The sequence below is a fragment of the Myxine glutinosa genome, chromosome 7 (genome assembly GCF_964187855.1).
Source record: "Myxine glutinosa chromosome 7, kmMyxGlut1.1, whole genome shotgun sequence".
Lineage (NCBI taxonomy): Eukaryota > Metazoa > Chordata > Myxini > Myxiniformes > Myxinidae > Myxine > Myxine glutinosa.
The window spans coordinates 156,086,092-156,110,265 of record NC_136267.1 but is presented as its reverse complement, the minus strand read 5'-3'; the positions used below and the strand labels follow the sequence as shown (position 1 = coordinate 156,110,265).

The 24,174-nt window shown below is 41.2% G+C and overlaps 1 protein-coding gene across 1 annotated transcript in view; it reads right to left on the bottom strand.

The window, feature by feature from the left end:
• LOC137431764 (polypeptide N-acetylgalactosaminyltransferase 3) overlaps window positions 1-24,174 on the bottom strand; it is a 34,609-nt gene that overhangs the window by 4,352 nt on the left and 6,083 nt on the right. The window contains exons 3-9 of the mRNA XM_068123457.2: window positions 20,346-20,495; window positions 13,504-13,738; window positions 12,659-12,776; window positions 8,294-8,494; window positions 7,071-7,202; window positions 6,877-6,981; window positions 3,639-3,791 (exon numbers count right to left, since the gene is read on the bottom strand). Coding sequence (XP_067979558.1) covers window positions 3,639-3,791; window positions 6,877-6,981; window positions 7,071-7,202; window positions 8,294-8,494; window positions 12,659-12,776; window positions 13,504-13,738; window positions 20,346-20,495 — 1,094 coding nt within the window. The remainder of the gene's footprint in view (window positions 1-3,638; window positions 3,792-6,876; window positions 6,982-7,070; window positions 7,203-8,293; window positions 8,495-12,658; window positions 12,777-13,503; window positions 13,739-20,345; window positions 20,496-24,174) is intronic.

Sequence of the window (24,174 nt, the reverse complement as noted above, 5' to 3'; positions counted from 1 at the left end):
TGCTGCCTCCGACCCTGCCTCCCTCTCCAGCAATCCACCTCAAGCCCTACCTGCCTGCAATATCCCCCGTGTAAGTGTGAACGTCGTCTGTCCTAATCGTTGTCTTGGGGTTAAGTAAATCGAATAGAATAAGCTAACGATGCACTGTGTGACTGCTTCTTCCATCCATTGCTGTAAATAATTTTGGTCGCTCTTTCTTTTTGCTTGTGTGTGTATAATAAATCTGTTCTTCCTCCGTACTCTGTCTTCTTCTCTTTTTCATTCTCTTTCGGTCGCTTTAGAGGTTTCCCGATTGAATATCTGTGGTGCGATCTGGTCAACGTCGGGTGGAATCGGGCCAATTGGGGATCCTGTAACGGTCGCGGTTGGACCATCCGCTCGGCCCATCATAACATCTAAAACCGCGTCTGTAACAATATATATATATATATATATATATATATATATATATATATATATATATATATACACACTATATATATTACATTGAAAATGTCCACCGTCCACCATCCTTTTGAAGAATATAAAAAAACCAAAACGGCACTCTTCACCGTCACGACGTCAACTGATATGCCTCTGCCCATATTATAACATCATTACATAATTATAATATTTGTATCAAGTTTGATTTAAATCCATTCAGCTGTGCCCAAGTTAGCACATTTTTACCTGACATGACCTCTGACCTTTGACCTATTGACCCCAACATTTAATCAGTTCATGTTTACATCAGTATACATACCTGTACCAAGTTTTAATTTAAATCCCTTCAGCTGTTCACAAGTTCACATTTTTGTCTGACATGACCACTGAACTTTGGCCGTTGACCTAGGGACCCCCAAAATCTAATCAGTTCATCTTTACATCATTATACATATCTGTACCAAGTTTGAATTAGATCCCTTTAGCCATTCTCAAGTTATAGACCTATTACAGACTTTGACCTCAAAGTCTAATCATTTAATCTTTACATCATTATACATACCTGTACCAAATTTGAATTGGATCACTTCAGCTGTTCTCAAGTTATAGACCTATTACAAACTTTGACCTTAGACCTCTTGACCCCAAATATAAGCAGTTAATCTTTACATCATTTTACATAAGCTTAACAAACTTCGTCAGAATCCCATCACTAGTTCAGAAGTTATTGCAGTAATAGTATTTTTTACCTAACATGACCTCTGACCTTTATCCTCATGACCCCAAAATCTATTCAGTTCATCCTTACCTCATTATACATACCTGTGCCAAGTTTGAATTAGATCCCTGTAGCCGTTCTCAAGTTATCGCGGTAACGAAAACCTATCACGGACGGACAACCTGAAAACATAATGCATCTGGCGACTTCAACGGAGGCATAAAATAGCGTAGCCTATCCTTCGCTTCGCTGACTGACAAATTGGTCGTGCTGTTTGCCAAAATAAATTTACCCATGCGTAGAATGCTTTAACCTTAGCATTTCCCAGGTAAAAAAGGGATTATAATACCCTGTCACCACCACCAGATGGCACTACACGGAACAGTTCACATTTACAGACTTGGCATTTAATGTGGAATATATTTTTTTTTTCTTGACTTGGGTTTACTTTCTGAACTCAGTATATCAATCTGGTGAGTTTCTTTTACCCTTCGGTGATGTCTTTGTTGAAAGAACCATGTCACTGATTGTCTTTCACAGCAAGAAGTCAATAACAGGATTATATCACAGGTGGCGTGACAAAATGTAAGGACAGGTACATTTGATGATTGGCTTCACAGTCGGGTATACAAGGGTTGTTCCATTCTGCATTAGTGGAAAACAACTGCTGCACATCTAGAAAAGTTATTGCCGCTTCCTCTTGAGATGGTCCGTCAACTTGACAATGCTATTTGTCATGGAGTGGTGGCTTTACGAAATTCTGGCATGAAACAGCGTGCTATTGCTCGGCAGTATGGCATTACTCAAGGTCAGGTGTCAAAGATCCTGAAACGAAATGCTCAGAGGGGTGTCCCTACTCCAAAACTGAGGCCAGGACGTCCACGCAGAACCACAAGGAGAGATGATCGTCAGCTGCACCGGTTAGTCTGCAATGGCCGTACCAAGTCAGCTAATCGACTTAGGGCTGAGTGGCAGCAACTGACAAATGTGCCTGTATCCAGAAGGCTAGTCAACCAACGACTGGTTCAAGCAGGCTATCATGCCAGGCGTCCCCGGAGAAAGCCACGCCTGACCAGACAACACCGCCAGCGCCGATTGCAGTGGGCCAGAAAGCACCGTCAATGGCAGCCAGGACACTGGAATCACGTGATCTTCAGTGGCGAGTCTAGATTTCTGGTCTATCGTCACCATGGCCGCGTCCGAGTGTGCAGACAAGTGCATGAAGCCCACAACGAAGATTGTATAGTGCCAATAGTCCAAGCTGGAGGAGGTGGGGCGACTGTTTGGGCTGCTTTTCATGCAGGGGGCAAAACTGACCTGGTTGTTCTGAATGGAAACCTGAACCAGTTCAAGTACAGGGTCATTCTGGAAGAAACATTGCTTCCATTTGCTCGTGCAGCCTTGAGGAAACTTTGTCTTCCAAGATGACAATGCACGGCCTCATCGTGCTCGCATGATCCAACACTTTCTTTCTGACCGTGGTGTAGAGCATATGGAGTGGCCTGCCATGTCCCTGGATATGAATCCGATGGAGAACTTGTGGGCAGAATAACGCATCAATTCGACAACTTGGACCAGCAGCCGACCTCTGTGCGTGAATTGCAGCAGGCTATTGTCACTGCATGGCAAGCAATTCCTCTCCAAACCTTGGCAAATCTCATGAACAGCATGCCTCGACATGTACGTGCTCTCCTGAATGCTCGTGGGGGTTACACGAAGTACTGAACTGTAATTTTACTGTCCGTAATCCAGTCATAATTTAGCTTTTGTTTTTGTTAAAAAAAATTTTGGCTAATGTGCAAAATAAAGACATACTTCTGGAAAACGTACAGAAGTTTAACACAGTACTGTCCGTGAATTGAGTTCGATATCAGTTTACATCATTTTCAAGGATCAATTAATTTGCTTCGAAATGTGAAATGTGGTTTTTGTTTCTTTTAAAGGTCACATTAACAAAATCTAGAATAATTTCAACATAATTCCAATGAACTTTTGGTTTTAAATCATCTTGAAAAGTAAGTTCACCCCCACAAAAAAAATATTCCATATTAAATGCCAAGTCTGTACATGGAAAATATATACCCTCTGCCTCCTCCACACCCCCGTGTGAGGCTGCATCCACAGAGCGAGAGAGCAAGAGAGCGAGAGAGCGAGAGAGCGAGAGAGAAAGAGAGCGAAGAGAGCAAGAGAGCGAGAGAGCGAGAGTGCAAGAGAAAGTGATTCAGAGACATTTTTGCCTTTCATAGGCATAGATATATTCATAAATTTGAATTGGCAACTTCCTTTCCAGGGAGAAGCAGAAGTTGAAGATAGGCAAGAGGACTGGTACAAGGTGACCAACCCCTGGAGATATCACCCATTTATGGATTAAATGTTGATATCCACTTAAAAAGCACCTTTGATGAGTGCAGAATGCACCGAATGAGGAAATTAAAAGCATGTTTTGACACCGCACCGCATATGATGTAGGTGATGTGCTGCCACAAAACATCCTCACCTGTAAGATGCGCCATTTCTGTTCCATAGACACAAAAGTCCCTTTGCCTGCATAAGTGCACAACTGCAGAGACAGTCCATCAAATGTAGCATGGAGGCACATTTCTTTCCGTATGTTGTGTCGGATATCGCCATGTGATGTGTACTCGAAGTACTGCAGGTGATCGACATAAAATAATTAAAACCAAGCATACAGGTAAAGAACAAACAGACATTGAAATTCAGGGTTGGATAACTTCATCAACCAACAAGTGTGATTACAAGTCAGAATATTTGTTATGAATGAGGGGTGTGGGACAAATCCCCGGTCCAACCTGGAAAGAACCAAAATACAAAATAGTTCAACAACTTGTATAATGAATAATCAAACTTTTTTTAATGACAAAATCATTTGATCATTATTTTGACTTATTTACTTTTTTCGTATCACAAGACTGCGGATAAGAATCATTGGCTGAGGGCACAGCCATGCCGATGATGCAATGTATGTATACTGTATAGGTGTATAGGTGTATAGGTGTATAGGTGTATAGGTGTATAGGTGTATAGGTGTATAGGTGTATAGGTGTATAGGTCAGGGCAGGAATTTGTTCATGGTGTCGGCGTTATCTCGCTTACTCTTTGTAAAGGACACTATGGGATCTTTAATGTCAACAAACCAATGCCAGCAGATGGGATGCCAGTTTAACATCCATCCGAGGGACAGCACAAACATTGATGAATCACCCTGCCTGTGAAACACCGGGGTGGCTGTTTATAGCTCAGACGGGAATCAAACTCAACAGAGCAGAAAAAAAGAAAAAGAAAACGGTGGAACGTTTAACTTGGTGCACTGGACACAGGACCTAGAACCTGACACTACTTCTGAAGTTTTCTCACTGCAATTCACACTTTTGACAAAAAGTTTCCCCCAAAGCGAATAGATTCCAGATCATCCATTTTCGTCCCATTTTCGTCCTATTTTCGTCCGCTTTATGAACGAAACATTGTGAACTGATCAAACCATAAATTTTAAAAATACAACAAGGCATATGCTAGTTTTATTTAATCAAATTGTTTTAATTATCTTAATGATCCTAAATTCTGTGACGCCCACTCAAGCTGCATCTAGGGGCAGCCACCACCTTACCCCCTTCCACACTTATGGTCAGGAACCATGCAGCAAATGATGGGTAATGACTATGGTGAAATCAATTACATATAAACTACATAACTTCAACAAGGTGCCCAACAGATATGTTCTCAAAATCTCTAGTCTCGGTTTTTTACCGTTTATTCTGCAATATTGCTACCTCTGACCCTCCCTACATTCTCCAAGATGCAAGCATTCTTTGAGTAACCCCCTGCCAGTTAAACTTGTAAAATCCAGGCTGTCTACACACTTCTACGCCTTTTTTTTCAAAACTTCACCCATTAATTGCACCACCTTCCAGAGGCTGTTCTGTCTCACTCTTTCCTCCAGGGCTTCAAAAGCAAGTAGAGCACCACCATCTCTTATCCACAATTTTGTCCCATGATCTATATGACTCCCATTAACCTTGCCTTGCCTAACCCAACCAAGCTAGTTTCAGAGTTTCCCCCCCTTCTCCCTCTCTTTGTCTGTTTGCTCATTCATTCAGTCATTCCCTTGATGCTTGTCCCACTCGTTATACCTTGCTCGTCCGTGAGCCTCACACCTGGAAAGAAAAGTTTAATCACAATCGAATCACTTGCAGTGGAAGTTTCTGAAGCGCTTTTTAGTATGAATCAAGGATGATTCTGATATATTCCTTGCGCATTTGATCACCCAAAATGAAAATTTGGTTCCTCACCGAGCCAAAAACAAAAGTTAATTTTTAGAAAGGTAATGTCAATTCTCCTCCACCACCACCACACACACCTAAAGCCCAATGAGCTGCAAGATGATAATCTATGAAAACAAGTACATTAAGGGATCTCCCCTGATCTGGGGAAAAAACCCAGTAAGTCGAATTTTGGTCAAAATCGAGTTGGACCTATTTTTTTACTTTAAAAAAGGCATGTGCATTGGGAACATTGTCACACATGTTCAGCCAATATGCCCAAACTAATTGTCTCTGGTTCCCAGCACTCTAATCCCAAAGGTACATTGTTTTTTCTGAATATCTCAAATTCCAGTGGTGAGGACTTACTAGGTTTTTCCAGATCAGGGGAGAGATGATCAGCATTTTCTGGAATATTGAACGCGTTTCTCGTTGACTTCCTGGAGTGTCAACATCCCATAAATCGCACATTATATGCTGAATGCCTGCATAACTTATTGTGAGAAGTAAAGACAAGCTTGAGAAAGTTATCCTCAAGAAAATGCTTCCAGGTCCAAAGCTTGGAGATGGATGGTTGAAAATTTATATTGCTACCTCATTTATCTTATTGTCCCGATTTACCTGTCCTTTGTTTCAAAATATGATAAAGGTGTAAATGACTTCACAAACCCAAAACGTCATTGAAAGTATCAACTAGAGAGTTCATAGAATACCTTTCCCCACGTAGTTTTAAGAAAAAGGACATGGGAAAGGTCTTTTCCACTCTTGCTTTGTGTTTCCAAGCAAAATCTGTTTCCCATGAGCCGTGATCGTCAGAATCTTGATATTCTCCAACACAAAGGAGTGTTGAGACCGGCAAAGACCGGCAATAGTGCTGAGACCGGCAATAGAGCGACCGGCAAATATAAATTTGGCGAGAGGACGTAAAATGGCGTAATAGTGTGTCCAAGTACTGCTAAGCAGGAGGTTTTTGGATGTGTAAACAAGGCGATTTGTGCTCTACAGTTTTCAAGTATACAGTTAAATTGAAATAAAATAAAGGTTTTAAAGGCTGTACAAACAAACAAAATTTCAGAGGTTTACCGCCATTGATGCACCATCTTTTACAGCACATTAAATTAGTTTTTCATGTCTGTTGTTTGTGTTCTTCAGGATGTCCCTAAAAACAGTACGTTTCCTGTTTGGAATGATTTTCGATTTTGTTTGACTGCCAGACAGACAGACAGACAGGGTAAACCAATTATCTCACTCCTCTGTGCACATATGTTATTTGGACCAGATTTGGTACAATTTGCCAAATTCAGAGCAAAAGTACTGCTACACTGCAGGTGACCATGTGGATAAATAACATTTTGGCTCAAATCTGCCTCCTTCTTGAGCACATACATTTTTGTATCACCACTCATTCATCAAAACATGAACCAAATAATCAATTTCCAAGGGATGATGAAGAATTACCTGATTTCCACCCATTCCGTGACAGGTATACATTATCAGAATTTTCCCCGAACTCTTGTCTGTGCCACCTGTATCAAGACACGATGCCTTCTTCTTGTTCTTTATCTGCATGCAATAATGTTATTTAACCAATTGCATCCTCTCAACGCACATTCAAATGAAAGCTCAAAATAAAGTGAAAAAATAAACCTTACCGCCCCAAACAGCCTCGGTGTTCGGTCAGGTATAAACATCTCCGGGTACACGGTATTGAGGTACCACGTGAAATTCTTGCACTGCAATTGTGCTCTTAAATTCAGCCTTGAGGAAATATCTCCAAATTCTTTCTGAGTGTCATTAGAAGAAACAAGGGTTTGTAAGATTCAAAGCATTAATAGTCACAAACGTTTTGTTTTCATTGCTCGTGCACTGTTCAAAAGGCAAGAGCAAATATATAAGTCTTTAACGCATATCCAGATTTCCATGACTTGCTATCCTTCACAGCATGGAAATTTACAATTGCTTTGTTGGGTTTAGCACATTCATCCTGCCTGAGAACAGAGAGCAATATTAGACAACAAAAAAGATAGCTGATCACCAATACATCAAAATACATTTTGCAGTCACTTCACCCTCAATTCAAGCTAATACTCATCGTCATCATAATCATCATCATCATCATCATCATCAATCGATCATACTCTTGGTATCATTGGTATTGCCGAAGCAGTCTCTTTGTACGAGTTATTCTAAGTGAGTTTCCTTGGCCTTCCCAGCAGTCAGTCAGGGCAGTAAGTTGTTCAGAAAGCTGGAGATAACTCGCCTACTTTTTACAAGACACATCGTGGGATTTTTAACGTCCACTAATGGCCAATAGTGGTAGACAAAGTCGCTTACTCTTCCCAAGAGACATCGTGGGATTTTTTTTTTAAACATCAACCACCGTGGTAGATGGGTCCACCATGTTAATGCCCATTCGACGACAGTTATAAACTGCCATCCTGGTGCTGCTACAACTACCAAATCATAACATCCACTTCAATTGTTCAACTAATAAATACATGTTCCCTCTGAGAACATGACTGTGAAGAAAGAAGCTTAGCTGTGCAACAAAATAATTATTTGAGAGAAACGGGTACGTTTTCTTGGGGAAAATAAAAAAATAAAAAAATAAAAATCCCACTTCCTGTTTTAAGTCAGGATGGAAGATTGGCCCAGCCATACAAGCAAAAATTGTAAGTAGGCTCCTCACCCTTGTAGGGGTGGAGGGAGTTTTTTTTTTTTTACGGGGCCCATGATATGACGGGGGTATTCTCAGCACATATGCAAACTTTGGTGGAAATTGGCCCAACTGTTAATTTTTTTAATTTGATTTTCAGATGTAAATACCTTTTGTGCATACATACATACATACATACATACATACATACATACATACCTTTTTTGCCATTTCTGCAGCTTTTCTGTTCCTTCTGTAAAATATATGCTTGTAGTCGTCCATCCAGACCTCGGCAAGGCGCACCTGGTTCTTGGTAATAACAGAAACCCCTCGAGGAAAGGTGTGTGGACTCTTCGTTCGGAAAACATGTCCAACCACTGAGCAAGGAATTATCTCCAGATGTCCTCCACATTGCCACACCTTAAAAAAAACAAAACATGCTCGTCAAAGTTGTATCAAGAATGAAACTTGGCATAAAGTGCACTTTGCAAAATATGCAAAATTACTTGCATAGGAAATTGACAAAAACTTTGAGTTCCCCAACCCCCCACCATCCCTCCAACAATGTAATAAAGCTGTGACACATGAAGAAATTAGTTATCCCATCATGGATGGGACATAGCCACATCCTATTAAAGTTAGCATCCACAATCAATTTGGGACTTTAATTTATAAAGGGATCCATTGCTATGACTAAATCTGTAAGTCAAATAGTCTTTAAAACATAATTTCCAGCGTTTAAACTGTCCCGTCTGCCAGCTTTCGTTGGTGGACATAAAATATCCCATGGTGCCTTTCGTGAAGAGTAGGCAAGCCATCGCCAGCACAATGAAAAAATTCAAATTTCATCCCTAACCAGTACTTAGGATGGAGACGGGGAAGGGGACACGGACACACACACACACACACACACACACACACACACACACACACACACACACACACACACACACACACACACACACACACACACACACACACAACCTCCTTTCAGCAACAGATGAAAAATCCAGAATAACTCCTCTTATGGTCCCACAGCCAAATAAAAATATATACCTAAAACCATGTGTCCTCACCTGCCACTCCTCCATGATTAATAGCAATTATTATCATTTTGAAAGTTGATTTTAAACTTACCCTTTGCATTCACAAGCCTCAGATATGTACTTTCGATTGCTGTTAAGAAGCACCCAAACTAGATACTGACTCCCCCTCAAGGAAGTATGCCTGGTACATCTGGTAGTCAGAACATTTTCATGTCGCAAATACTCGTATGTTTATGTTGAAGAGTTGGTAACAATCAATCTGTTAGTAATTACACACAGCATTGTCAATCACAGGTGGCCATTAAAAAAACAAATAACAAAAAACACCAAGCCTGCCATGTTCACAGGAGGCACTCCGGAAAAGTTCAAAGTCCACTCACTGGCAGCAATCAGAGGGTTTGGGTAGCACGTGCTAGTCTACAGTTTTTTGGGCCTTGCACTGGTCCACATCATCGGGAGTCTGCAGTAAGGGCAGCTGCAAAATACCACCCCTATCGGCAGGCTGAGACAGCCCTCCAACTCTTTCATCAACAGTGTCTCGTCAATTAATCAGTGTCCATGTGTTTTATGCTTCTCCCACCTCCCACCAAGCCCTCTCCCTCCCACAGATCTCCCGATGTCCCTGCTCTCAAATGTTGTGTTTGTTTGTGTGCTTCCTCCTCTCTTCCCATCTTGTCTACCGCTCCCCTCATTCTATGTTTTATGTGTGTGTTTGATTTTTTTTGTGTGTGATAAATGTTAGCTCTTTCACGAGCCTCGATCTTGTACACACACACACAAAAAAAAAAAAAATAATAATAAAAAATGGTGCAGAGATACACCCATTTCTCGCAAACAATTTTCCAAATATGTCTCACTTCTTTCAGAAGCTTAGTGAGCCATGTTAGCTAACAATCCTCACCTTGCATACACAATATATGTTAGCATGCCCCGATGACCGCTGCTGCTGAGGGTTTCTGTGCATGTATGCAAAGCATTCTGGGGCGGATGGGTCATTTATAAAGTCCCGTATTGGCTAGGTATCGATGTGTACATAGGAATGAGTGTTGACATATGGAGTTGTCTAATGTTGTTGGATTAATGCCACAAACGTTGGAATAACTAAGAACATTGCTGGTTCTTATTGTGTTACATGTATCAGAAATCCACAAACAAATACATGACATGACCAAATACCCTTCTGAACATATTTAAACATCATGTCAATAACATAGACAAGATGCATAGGAAGATGTCAAGTCGCTTGAACAAGCAACCGTTGCTGAAATGTGTGTTGGTCAGTCAATTTGTCAGCAGATTGTAAATCAGGTTTCGGCAAACCAAGCCTAGATTCACCTTGTTCTGCATGTGTAAATATATATATATAAAAATTAATCAAAGGTGTTTGATAGCAGATTATAGGTATCTGAAACATGCGTGAAACAAAACAGCAACCAGATTTGGAGGCTTTCCATGCGAGGCGGATAACTTATCACTCAGTCTAACAAAATAAGTTCTGGAAAGACTGGCAAAAAACAAGGCCTCATAGCCGTGTCCCCGTTTGTGTAGTTGCCGAAGACGACAAGAAGAGGCCATTTCGTTGGGTACAAAGCTTGTTTATTGTACAGAAATCTCCAGCAACTGCTCGCGAACGGAAGTCGTAACGGCTTATATAAAACCAAGAACCCTCTTCGGAGGGCGTGGCTCCAACAGCCGCGCGTGCGTCACGACCACACAACCAAAAGCCCCTGTGCGTGGGTTAGACCAAACATATCGTATTGGTAACCGTCACATGCGGATAAGTTAACCGCGACATGCGCATAAGATAACCGCGACATGTGAATAAGGTAACCACTACATGCGCCCCCCCCCCCAGAAGGCACGCCACGGGCGTGTACGTAGTTCGCGTGTGGAACAGAGCCGGGCCGCGGGTGCTGAGCAGCGGTAGCAGTTGTAGTTGCAGCAGTAGGAGTTGCAGGAGTGGCGGGCGGGGCGTGGCGGCGCCCACGAGGTGTGCAGCAGCATCAGCCTCGGATTCCGCCGTAGGAGCAGTAGTAGGAGTTGCGGGAGTGGTGGGCGGGGCGTGGCGGCGCCCACGAGGTGTGCAGCAGCATCAGCCTCGGGATCCGCCGTAGGAGCAGTAGTAGGAGTTGCGGGAGTGGCGAGCAGCAGTGTGCGCGAAGATAACGAGGGTCCAGTGCGTGAAGGTTACGAGCAGCAGTACTCGGCCTGTGTGCGCGAAGGCGACGAGCAGCAGTACTCGGCCTGTGTGCGCGAAGGCGACGGGCAGCAGTACTCAGCCTGTGTGCGCGGAGGTGACGAGCAGCAGTACTCGGCCTGTGTGCACGGAGGCGACGAGCAGCAGTACTCGGCCTGTGTGCGCGGAGGCGACGAGCAGCAGTGCTCGGCCTGTGTGCGCGAAGGCGACGAAGTAGCCGTGCCACCAACGCCTCGTAACGGCGTTCCTTTGGAGGGTCCCGGAGCTGGTTCGCCCCTCTAGTTGTAGAGGAGGAACCAAGCATGATGCGCGAACCACATGGCCGCTCGTCGTTGCTAAAACTCCGGCAGTTCGAGTTTAGGTCTTGTGGAAGAAATTGCGGTCGCAATACTGCCGTGTTCATTTGGCCCCCGAATACGCTCGGGGGCGACGGGGTCACCAGTTTGGTAGTTGCCGAAGACGACAAGAAGAGGCCATTTCGTTGGGTACAAAGCTTGTTTATTGTACAGAAATCTCCAGCAACTGCTCGCGAACGGAAGTCGTAACGGCTTATATAAAACCAAGAACCCTCTTCGGAGGGCGTGGCTCCAACAGCCGCGCGTGCGTCACGACCACACAACCAAAAGCCCGTGTGCGTGTGTTAGACCAAACATATTGTATTGGTAACCATCACATGCGGATAAGTTAACCACGACATGTGAATTAGGTAACCACTACAGCCTCATAGCCCTCATATCCACTGAAAAAGCTCAGCAGTTTGTCAGGTTTGCACCATCCTTCTGGTTCCTGGTTGGGTAAAACTGTTCGCACTAAAATTGGTCCTTCCTCAGCATCCTAAAACTTCTGGCAAGGAAGTTTGATGTGTTACAAAAAATACTCTCTGTTATGGGCTTGCAGCACTACTGCGTAGTAGTCGCAAATCCTTGATGCTGTGGATACAAAATATCTGAAAACCATTACACTCACCAAGTTTCAAACTGCTTACAGTACTTTCCCTACAAACAGGTCGTTGGCTTTCGTTTTTCTTCTCTCACCTAACCTCTGCCTTTTCAGCTAAAGATCCCTCCTGCACCCCACCAAGAGCCAGGCCACATAAATGCATCCATCAACATATTCTTTATAAACCCTCCAATTTCAAAAGACACCATGTAATCTAATGTCCATCAACTAATGCTCGGCCAAGATTTGAACACCTGACAACACCTCTGGTTGCGAATATGGATGATACCTTCCTCATATTTTACACAAAACACATGAGGGATATTATAGGTTTTTAAATCGACACAAAATACGTGCATCAAGGAAATGAGAAAACGATGGAATAAATAAAGTCCAACTTACCCTGAATGACATTTCAACATTTTCTCCACCCCATATTTCCATCTCATCATCGTATCTCCCCAGGTATTCAAAATACTTTTTAGAAATAGAGAAGAGTCCCCCAGCATGAGTTGGGGTCCTGAAATTTAACACAACTCATTAGTTTACCGGTGGCAGATTGGTGAGTGAAAAAATAGCTAAAACAATCAATCTTTAAACAACGCATTGATCTCTGGAAAGTAAATAAAATAAATAACGTTGTGGTATTGCCCAAAACAAAATGGTAGTTAAAACCTGCACAACAGAACGACACCAACACTTCTGATGGCATCATAATCATAACACTTGATCTTGCTAAACATAGTATAGAGTTGTTTTTGGTTCTTTCAGGTTGTGAAAAAATTTCATTTCATGAAAAATAGTTCTACATTGAAGATAAAATTAAAATAAACTCAGGTGTTCAATGAAAAACAGACATGGAGCCAAGTCCCAAGGGCCGAGCGACAGGCCCCAAAATTGGCACTAATGTCCAAGCCTCGGACAGAACCGTCAAGTCCATTTTTACTCTTACAGGTAATATATATATTTACCTCCCCCCCCTTAATTACAGAGCTTCAGAAAGTATTCACACCCCTTGACTTTCTGAAAGCATTGTTACTTAACTCTACTCTCTACAGACATGCCATTTAATGTGGACAGATTGCCAATGGTTCAAAAAGGAATCGATTGAGCCACAGTTTCAAAAGAGGTTAAACTTGAGTTCAGGGTCCTGTCTGATGAGATCCTCTTCTAATTTTTATCTTAGTTCATGACAAATCACAATGGATGTTTGTTCGGTGGTCATTAAAATGACTAAAGTTACATACGTGACGGGATAAGTTTCATCCTTTCTCTTCTTCTCGTCACGCTCGGGCAGACCCTCCCAACCAAATGTCAGGCTCCAGTCGAAGACTCCACGGTTGTGGTGTGACACAGATGGTGAAGGTTTGCTCACTTGAAAGGTGTTTAAATCAATGGTGGAAATGTCTGGACTCACAACATTAGTGTAATTGGCAGCGATTCTAGCCAGGAGAGGCTCAAGCCAGCCCCCAAAGCATTCACCTGATGAAGGAAAGGGAAGGCAACTATTGAAAATGCAGAAAAAAACCCGGAACAAACATTATTTAATGCATCATCCATTGGAAAGAATTTGTTGACTATTACTCTACCAACAATGCACCTATCATCAGGCATTGCTGGGTGGTGTGAGTATTCCCTAAAAGAGTAGCAAGCCAAATCAGCTGGTATTTAACCGAGTATTTTCGGGGAAATGTTCAGTTAAACCTGTAGCTTGGTTCATTACATCCTTTGCCATTATTCATTGCAACAGCAGTTGTAGTAACCTCTGGAGACGGAAAGGTCAAAAGCATTTCTTCATGTTTACATTGTAGGTTTGCACCTAGCCAATTCACCATGGAAGTGTTTGTCACAGTGGAGCAGACATTTTTACATATAGATATACATGTATGTGCATATGTATTATTGCATATGTGCAGTGAGGAGTGAGACAATATTTATTCCTGTCTGCCTGCCTACATGTCAAACAAAATTGAACATGGGGGCAATACCCCTGTGCTCACCTGGTAGAATAAACAGTATACTGCACTGACTAAAGGTATTTTAAACCAATTTCAATGGTTACTAGAAGACAGGGCAGCATGTAGAATCATACTAACATAATCATAAGACTTTAAACAAACAAACAAAAAATACCTATTTTGGGGGGCAACCCCTCCCCCCCCCCCCACCTATATCTCCTAAGACCCCAATTTTTATAATGCCTTGAACAAACATTAGTACATCATGGGTGATTAAGGTTGTGGTGAACTTTCATCGGAATTGCGTGTGTAGTCTCTGAGAAGAAAGCAAATACCTATTTTAGGGGCAACCCTCCTGTAGACCCCAAAAGGGGCAGATTTTTTTTCATGTCGTGAACAAATTTTGGTACACCACAGGTGGTAAACGTTGTGGTCAAGTTTCATCGAAATAGTGTGTGTAGTTAGAAAGAAGAAAGCAAATTCCTATTTTGGGGGTCAAACCTGGAGCCACTTTGATCCCAGTAAACCCAGATTTTTTTAAATGTCGTGAACAAACTTTAGTCACAAAACAACATACATCATTTGTGCCAAGTTTGGTCAAAATCCCTTCACCGGTTTCGGAGAAAGTTGCAAGAGTTAATGGACGGCCGACGCGCCATCGCATAACCTCCCCTGAACTTCGTTCCAGGTGAGCTAAAAACCATTCCAGGACTCAGTAAAGCGAAATCAAAATCGAATTGCCTTGTTATTATTGCCTATCCAACTAATCAACAGCTTTGTCACAATCCGTCCACAACCTTTTGAAATATCATGCTATATATCGTTTTTGGCCTATCGTTCAATGACAAAGAATCACTTAGAAAAACTAAAATATTCTCATACCCAGATCCGGATTTTCACCAAAATCAAATCAATTCATCCTCGACACACACACACACACACACACACACACACACACACACACACACACACACACACACACACACACACACACACACACACACACACACACACACACACACACACACACACACACACACACACACACACACACACACACACACACACACACACACACACACACACACACACACACACACACACACTCAGTCCACCAAGTTTCGGCTTAATCCGTCCACAACTTTTTGAGATATCTTGCTTGATATGTATATACAGACTTGGCATTTAATATGGAATATTTTTTTTGTGGGGGTGAACTTACTTTTCAAGATGACTTAGAACCAAAAGTTCATTGGAATTATGTTGAAATTATTCTAGATTTTGTTAATGTGACCTTTAAAACAAACAAAAACCACATTTGACATTTCGAAGCAAATAAATTGATCCTTGAAAGTGATGTAAACTGATATCGAACTCAATTCACGGACAGCACTGTGTTAAACTTCTGTACGTTTTCCAGAAGTATCTCTTTATTTTGCACATTAACCAAAAAAAATTTCAACAAAAACAAAAGCTAAATTATGACTGGGATTACGGACAGTAAAATTACAGTTCAGTACTTCGTGTAACCCCCCAGAGCATTCAGGAGAGCACGTACACATTGAGGCATGCTGTTCACGAGATTTGCCAAAGTTTGGACAGGAATCGCTTGCCATGCATTGACATTAGCCTGCTGCAATTCACGCACAGAGGTCGGCTGCTGGTCCAAGTTGTCGATTTGACGCGTTAATTCTGCCCACAAGTTCTCTATTGGATTCATATCCAGGGACATGGCAGGCCACTCCATATGCTCTACACCACGGTCAGCAAGAAAGTGTTGGATCATGCGAACACGATGAGGCCGTGCATTGTCATCTTGGAAGACAAAGTTTCCTCGAAAGGCTACACGAGCAAATGGAAGCAATGTTTCTTCCAGAATGGCCCTGTACTTGAACTGGTTCAGGTTTCCATTCAGAACAACCAGGTCAGTTTTTCCCCCTGCATGAAAAGCAGCCCAAACGGTCACCCCACCACCTCCAGCTTGGACTCTTGGCACTAGACAATCTTCGTTGTGGGCTTCATGCACTTGTCTGTGCACTTGGACGCGGCTGTCTTGATGATAGACCAGAAATCTAGACTTGTCACTGAAGGTCACGTGATTCCAGTGTCCTGGCTGCCATTGACGGTGCTCTCTGGCCCACTGCAATCAGCGCTGGCTATTTTGTCTGGTCAGGCGTGGCTTTCTCAGGGTATGCCTGGCATGATAGCCTGCTTGAACCAGTCGTTGGTTGACTAGCCTTCTGGATACAGGCACATTTGTCAGTTGCTGCCACTCAGCCCTAAGCCGATTAGCTGACTTGGTACGGCCATTGCAGACTAACCGGTGCAGCTGGCGATCATCTCTCCTTGTGGTTCTGCGTGGACGTCCTGGCCTCGGTATTGGAGTAGGGACACCCCTCTGAGCATTTCCTTTCAGGATCTTTGACACCTGACCTTGAGTGATGCCATACTGCCGAGCAATAGCACACTGTTTCATGCGAGAATTTCGTAAAGCCACCACTCCATGACAAACAGCATTGTCAAGTTGACGGACCATCTCCAGAGGAAGTGGCAATAACTTTTGTAGACGTGCAGCAGTTGTTTTCCACTAATACAGAACGCAGCAACCCTTATATACCCGATTGTGAAGCCAATCGTCAAATGTACCTGTCCTTACATTTTGTCACGCCACCTGTGATATAATCCTGTTATTGACTGCTTGCTGCGAAAGACAATCAGTGACATGGTTCTTTCAACAAAGACATCACCGAAGGGTAAAATAAAATCACCAGATTGATATACTGAGTTCAGAAAGTAAACCTAAGTCAAGGAAAAAAAAAATCCATATTAAATGCCAAGTTTGTGTATACTAGGGCATGCCCGTACGTGGGTGCCCGTTCGGAAAAACATTCCAAACCGCGTGGCAGTAACGACCACAGAACCCCCCCCCCCTCTATTTACATGAAATGGTTTGGTCCATTCGCAAAGCCAAAGCGAACGACCACAGAACCCCCCCCCCCCTCTATTTACATGAATGGTTTGGTCCATTCGCAAAGCCAAAGCGAACGGCGAACGGCTAAATCGCCATAGCTCGGTAACTACTTCTCCGATTAATATGAAACCTTGAAAAGGCACATCCTCAGGTCCCCAGCAATATACGTGCCCGTACGTGGCGTACCCGTAACCGTACCGTACCCGGTACCGTACCCGTACCCGTGACGTGCCCGTAATGAATATGTGCAAAATATAAATATGTATGTACTACAATCGATCGTACCTTACAACAATCAACACAGATTGCAACGTCAAATAAATGAATACGCTCTCAAATGTGCCGTCCGAGGCAGCGTCTGCTCGCCACGTTCAGCGTCACTATGACTATCCGTAAGTCCGGAAGTGACGTCCTCATTTGACTGTCCGGAAGGTCACAAATCGCAGTTACGATGAATCGCAAATTAGTTTTAATTAGTTTTAAAACATAGTTTAACGGCAACATAGTTTTCCAACGTGAAATAAATGAATACGCTCTCAAATGTGCCATCCGAGGCAGAGTCTGTTCGCCAGGTTCGGCACACGTGATAGCTCGCTGCTCTCTGATTGGTTGAATCGTTTTTTGGACATAGCTCGGTAACTACTTCTGCGATTAATTTAAAACCTTGAAAAGGCACATCCTCGGGTCCCCAGCAATATACCTGGCAAGTTTCAAGTATATCGGACCGGTAGTTGTCGAGAAACAGCGGTCACAGACAAACATACATACAAACATACACACAGAGATTGCTGGAATTATAGATAGATATATATATATATATATATATATATATATATATTTATATATATATAGCTATATATATTTATATATATATATATATATATATATATATATATAGCTATATATATATATATATAGCTATATATATTTATATATATATATATATATATATATATATATATATAGCTATATATATATATATATATATATATATATATATATATATATATATATATATATATATATATATATATATATATATATATATATATAGCTATATATATATATATATATATATATATATATATATATATATATATATATATATATATATATATATATATATATATATATAGTTTTTGGCCCTATATCTCAATGGTGAAGAATCACTTAAAATTATTGTAGTCGAATCCAGATCTTCACCAAAATCTAATCATTTCATCCTTCTAACATACCAAACCATGCCACTAAATTGTATCAGAACCCATCAACAACTTCTTCAGATATCCTCTTCACAGATATACAGACAAAATGAAAAAAAAAAAAATCACTGACAGAGCGACACTTGGAAAAACAGAACAAACTAGAATGGGTTTGTTCTTGTCACCTAACCAACTCATCCACAAATTTGATATATCATTATATATATATATACATATATATATATATATATATATATATATATATATATATATATATATATATATGTATATAGTTTTGGCCCCATCTCTCAATGGTGAAGAATCACTTTAAAAAAAAAAATTCTATCTCTGGATTAAGGTTTTCACAAAGATAACATAAATTCTTCCTTATCAGACACCCTGCCTGCCCACCAAGTTTCGCCCAAATCTGTTGATAGTTTTTTGAGACATCATGCCATACATCGGTTTCAGCCATATCAGTCAATGACCAAAAATAATAATAATAATAATAAAATTAATAAATCACTTCAACATTCTCGTATCCGGATACATATCCTGACCAAAAATGCCCATTGTTATCCCTGGCTGGTCACCTACACAAAAAAAATTCAGAATGATTGCTTGGAAACTGTGGCCAAAAATCGTGCATCAAACAGACAAACAGACAAACAAGACGTCATGCAGAGCACGATACTTGCAAAATCCGACCACCCACCCAAAAAAGTTTCCATTGATATGGGAAATTGTCCATTTCATCCAGATTAAAATTGACGATCTCGATCAAAGCTCAACGGGTTAATAGGATGAAAAGTGACGATTTTTCATTTAATGAAAATTGATGATTTTAGTAGTTGACCTTTGAACTTTTGACCTCAAAAATAGTTGGTTTCCCAATTCAGTGAGGCACTAGGCAAATGCTATTAATTTTTCAAGTCAATCGGATGAAAAGTGATGATTTTGGAATTTGACCTTTAACCTTTTGACCTCAAAAACAAATTGATTTCCAATTTAGTGACTCAATATAGAAATGCTGTTCAATTTTCAAGGCAATTGGATTTAAAATGGCGATTTTAGAAATGTGACCTCCAGATGACCTTTGACCTCAAAATCAATAGGCTTCTCAATTGCGATGACCTCTACAGCTTGGTAAAGTTTCGTGATGACCGGTTTAGAATTGTGACCTGTAGGCCAGTGACAAACAGACAAACAGAATAACAAAAGCGACCGACCAATATACTTGAAAAATCTTCGATTTTGCAAGTAACAAGAAAACGTCATGCGGAGGACAATACTTGAAAAATCCTTAAAACAAAATTGACCTTCGACATAATTGAGGGTTGAATTAAATCACCAAATATGCAAATCCTCTTCCAGTAACAAGTTAATTGGATGAAAAGTGACAATTTTAGAAATTCGGCCTATTGACCTTTTGACCTCAAAAATAATTGGAAATTGAATTCATTGACATCGATATGCAAATCCTGTTCAAATTTCGAGTCAATCGGATAAAAATTGCCAATTTTAGAAACTTGGCCTACGTTGACATCAAAAAGAATTGGTGGTTGAATTCCGTGACCTGATATGCAAATCCTCTTCGATACACAGGTGCATCTGCCAACGTCACAAAGACACAATAATAACATGGAACAGTATGCAAATGGAGCCATGGTTGAAGTGCCAACCACAAAAGAGGGCACCTCCTAAATATGGTATCATGGATCAATATGGCGGCAAATTGTGACCCAAATCAAATTGTTTTTGCAAACGAGTCATCAAATATGAATGATCAATCATTGTACGTTTGACAACCATTGTACTTCTTAGGATTCCCGAACCTCATCATGGGGTGAAAAAAATGAAAAACTCAGTTAACCTCACAATATTTCATAAAATACAAACACAGAAGTTTTATACTTTGGAAAAGTCGAACTCAGCAAATGTTCTATAGCTTCACTCACAGTGTGCATCAAGAAACGTGAGCACGTCACCCTTTGCCTCGCTTGCTCCCAGAAGCCGTGCAGTAATCAGACCCTTCCGCTCTTTCTGTCTGAGCACCCGCACTATTCCAAACTGCTTCACGTACTCATCCAGTGGAGTCTTCAAGTACTCTGAAGAATCATGCAAGAACAATATGTCAGCACACCTGCTACATTATTCTTCATCCAAATCTAGGTGTATTTACGAACAACAGGAAAAGCATGAGGATTCTCATCGCCATTGTTTTCCTAGCTGCATTCATTCCAGAAGTTTCTCAAATGTACGATCGCAAAGCACACGGACTGATTATGACTATCATTTATCAATTTCAAAACATGATAAACTGTCTCAAATGGTTTGAGCACGAAAGAAGAACCAATACACATTACTTTGTCTCTTTTGGATGTATTGTACCATAGACTTGTGAACCCACCTCCCCGTCCCGCCCCCCCCCCGCCCCCCCCCAAAACAACAAAAAACAACAACTCAGCCCTGCATGTTGAACGGGGAAGGAAAGGCAGGTCAAGTTCTGAGGGAATGGGAGAAGGATGGGGCGAGGCAAGGTGCTAGATGGGGAGGGAAGGAGTAGAGTGAAAGATGGGGAGGGGAGGGATAGTGTGAAAGATGGGGAAGGGAGGGGCAGTGTGAAAGATGGGGAAGGGAGAGCAATGTGAAAGATGGGGAGGAGGGGACGAGTGTGAAAGTTGGGGAAGGGGGGAGCAATGTGAAAGATGGGGAAGGGAGGGGCAATGTGAAAGATGGGGAAAGGAGGGGCAGTGTGAAAGTTGGGGAGGGGGCAATGTGAAAGATGGGGAAGGGAGGGGCAATGTGAAAGATGGGGAAGGGAGGGGCAATGTGAAAGATGGGGAAGGGAGAGCAATGTGAAAGATGGGGAGGAGGGGGACGAGTGTGAAAGTTGTGGAAGGGAGGAGCAATGTGAAAGATAGGGAAGGGAGGGGCAATTTGAAAATTGGGGAGGGGGCAATGTGAAAGATGGGGAAGGGAGGGGCAATGTGAAAGATGGGGAAGGGAGGGGCAATGTGAAAGATGGGGAAGGGAGGGGCAGTGTGAAAGATGGGGAAGGGAGGGGCAGTGTGAAAGATGGGGAGGAGGGGGACTAGTGTGAAAGATGGGGAAGGGAGGGGCAGTGTGAAAGATGGGGAAGGGAGAGCAATGTGAAAGATGGGGAGGAGGGGGACGAGTGTGAAAATTGGGGAAGGGAGGAGCAATGTGAAAGATAGGGAAGGGAGGGGCAATTTGAAAGTTGGGGAGGGGGCAATGTGAAAGATGGGGAAGGGAGGGGCAATGTGAAAGATGGGGAAGGGAGGGGCAATGTGAAAGATGGGGAAGGGAGGGGCAGTGTGAAAGATGGGGAGGAGGGGGACTAGTGTGAAAGATGGGGAAGGAGCAAGGGGAAGTAGGAGGGGAGAAAATGTTTTAAAAAGAAAGAATTATCATCCATGTATATATAGCTGCGACTCTAGCGATGGTGATCTTTCAGCATATTAGTTTTTGACAATCAATAGTGTACAACTACTGATGTCTCTGTTGCCATCTCTTTCAGTACGATACATACAAATACATTTTATAGCCAAAATGTTGGTCACGTGGGTTCAAGGACATCGTTTGATTGGAGCAATTGCTTGCTATACAAATTGCTGTATATCAAAATTACCTATTTTTTTTAAAAGCTGAGAATTTTGTAGATTCAATAATTATTTTATGTTGTTTGATATGGAAAAACAAATTGTGCCCACACAACTTATTAAGTTTTATTCCAAAGCCCATTTGTTTGAAAATAATGCATAAATCTTGCATTATTTTCCAAATTCCAAAGCTCATCTTGCAATTTCTTGCAATTTTGCTTGCAATAATAATTACTTGCAATAATCTTGCAATAATAATTACTTGCAATAATAATTACTTGCAATAATCTTGCAATAATCTTGCAATAATAATTACTTGCAATAATCTTGCAATAATATTTACTTGCAATAATCTTGCAATAATAATTACTTGCAATAATCTTGCAATAATCTTGCAATAATAATTACTTGCAATAATCTTGCAATAATCTTGCAATAATCTTGCAATAATAATTACTTGCAATAATCTTGCAATAATCTTGCAATAATAATTACTTGCAATAATCTTGCAATAATCTTGCAATAATAATTACTTGCAATAATCTTGCAATAATAATTACTTGCAATAATCTTGCAATAATCTTGCAATAATAATTACTTGCAATAATCTTGCAATAATAATTACTTGCAATAATCTTGCAATAATCTTGCAATAATCTTGCAATAATCTTGCAATAATCTTGCAATAATAATTACTTGCAATAATCTTGCAATAATCTTGCAATAATCTTGCAATAATCTTGCAATAATAATTACTTGCAATAATCTTGCAATAATCTTGCAATAATCTTGCAATAATCTTGCAATAATAATTACTTGCAATAATCTTGCAATAATCTTGCAATAATCTTGCAATTTTGAAATTCCAAAGCCCATCTTGTCTGCCGCTCCCTTTGTCTTATGTTTTATGTGCCAGTTTGTCTTTTTGTGATTAATGTTAGCTCTTACATGAGCCTCGATCTTGTATACAAAAAAAAAGAAAAAAAAAAGTCTAAATTAATGAAAGCATTATCGAAAGCGGTTTAAATATTCGGATGACATTCGTGTAAATAGATTCAAACATCAAAACGGCTGAATCTTACAATTTGATATTGCTGACTGTGCCAAGGAGATGCTAAAGTATAAAAAAAAAATTAACCATCTTTAGGGTGCAGTTCCTGACTGTTGTTCATGGTGGTGAAGAAAGTTCACCAACTCTTCGCCAAGGGACACAATGGGATCTTTAACATCCACCAACGAATGCTGCCAGTGCCAGATAAGTTAAACGTCCATCCGAGGGATAGCACACACATTGATGACAGTATATAGCGTGGTCGGGATTCGAACCCAGGCCAGACAGCTTAGAGGTGAGTGTGTGTACCCTTAGAATCTAGGCCATACAGCTAGCCCCCAGAAGGTACTGCAACAGACATTTTGCCTGCCAGGGCTCACAGATCTATACAGATTCTGATAAATTCCTAATAAGGGTGACAATGATAGGTCAGGTGGCTTAGATACCTGTTGGATACAAGTGTTTACACCGATGCCTTGTGGAATGAATCTTTAGCTGTTAAATTGCCTCTGAAAATGTGCTCATCCCATTAAATATTAATACAGGCCTGAAGCCTGCTGGAAACCAAGGAGAACATACATAATGGAAGCCATGTGCCTATTACATGTGTAAGGGGTTAAGGGAGGAAGTGAGGTTGGGAAGAAGAAAGAAAGGGGTGGTGGTGTGGGGGATTAAAGTGAAAGGATTGGGGGAAGGAGAATGGGGGGGGGGGGGGGAGGGTAAAAGTGTCGTTATTCCATCATCGCATACAATATGTGTAATGGTCTCTTGTACAGATGTTCCTAAAGACAGACAAGATGTAAACGATTGCATGTTTATGCATATTGACCATTTCCAAAAAAGAGCTTTCAACATCCAATAAGTTATATCCATAATATGGAATATCCACTTTATAATCGAATAACAGTTGTAAAGCAAAATGTAATGTATATTATTCCCCTCTCCCATCCACAGATCTCCTCATGTCCCTGTTCTCTACTGTTGTTATGCTTCCCTCTCTCTCTTCCCATCATCTCCCGCTCTCTTTATTATACGTTTTTGTGTTGGCCTCACACGAGCGTCGACTTGGTATACAAGATATATATATATATATATATATATATATATATATAT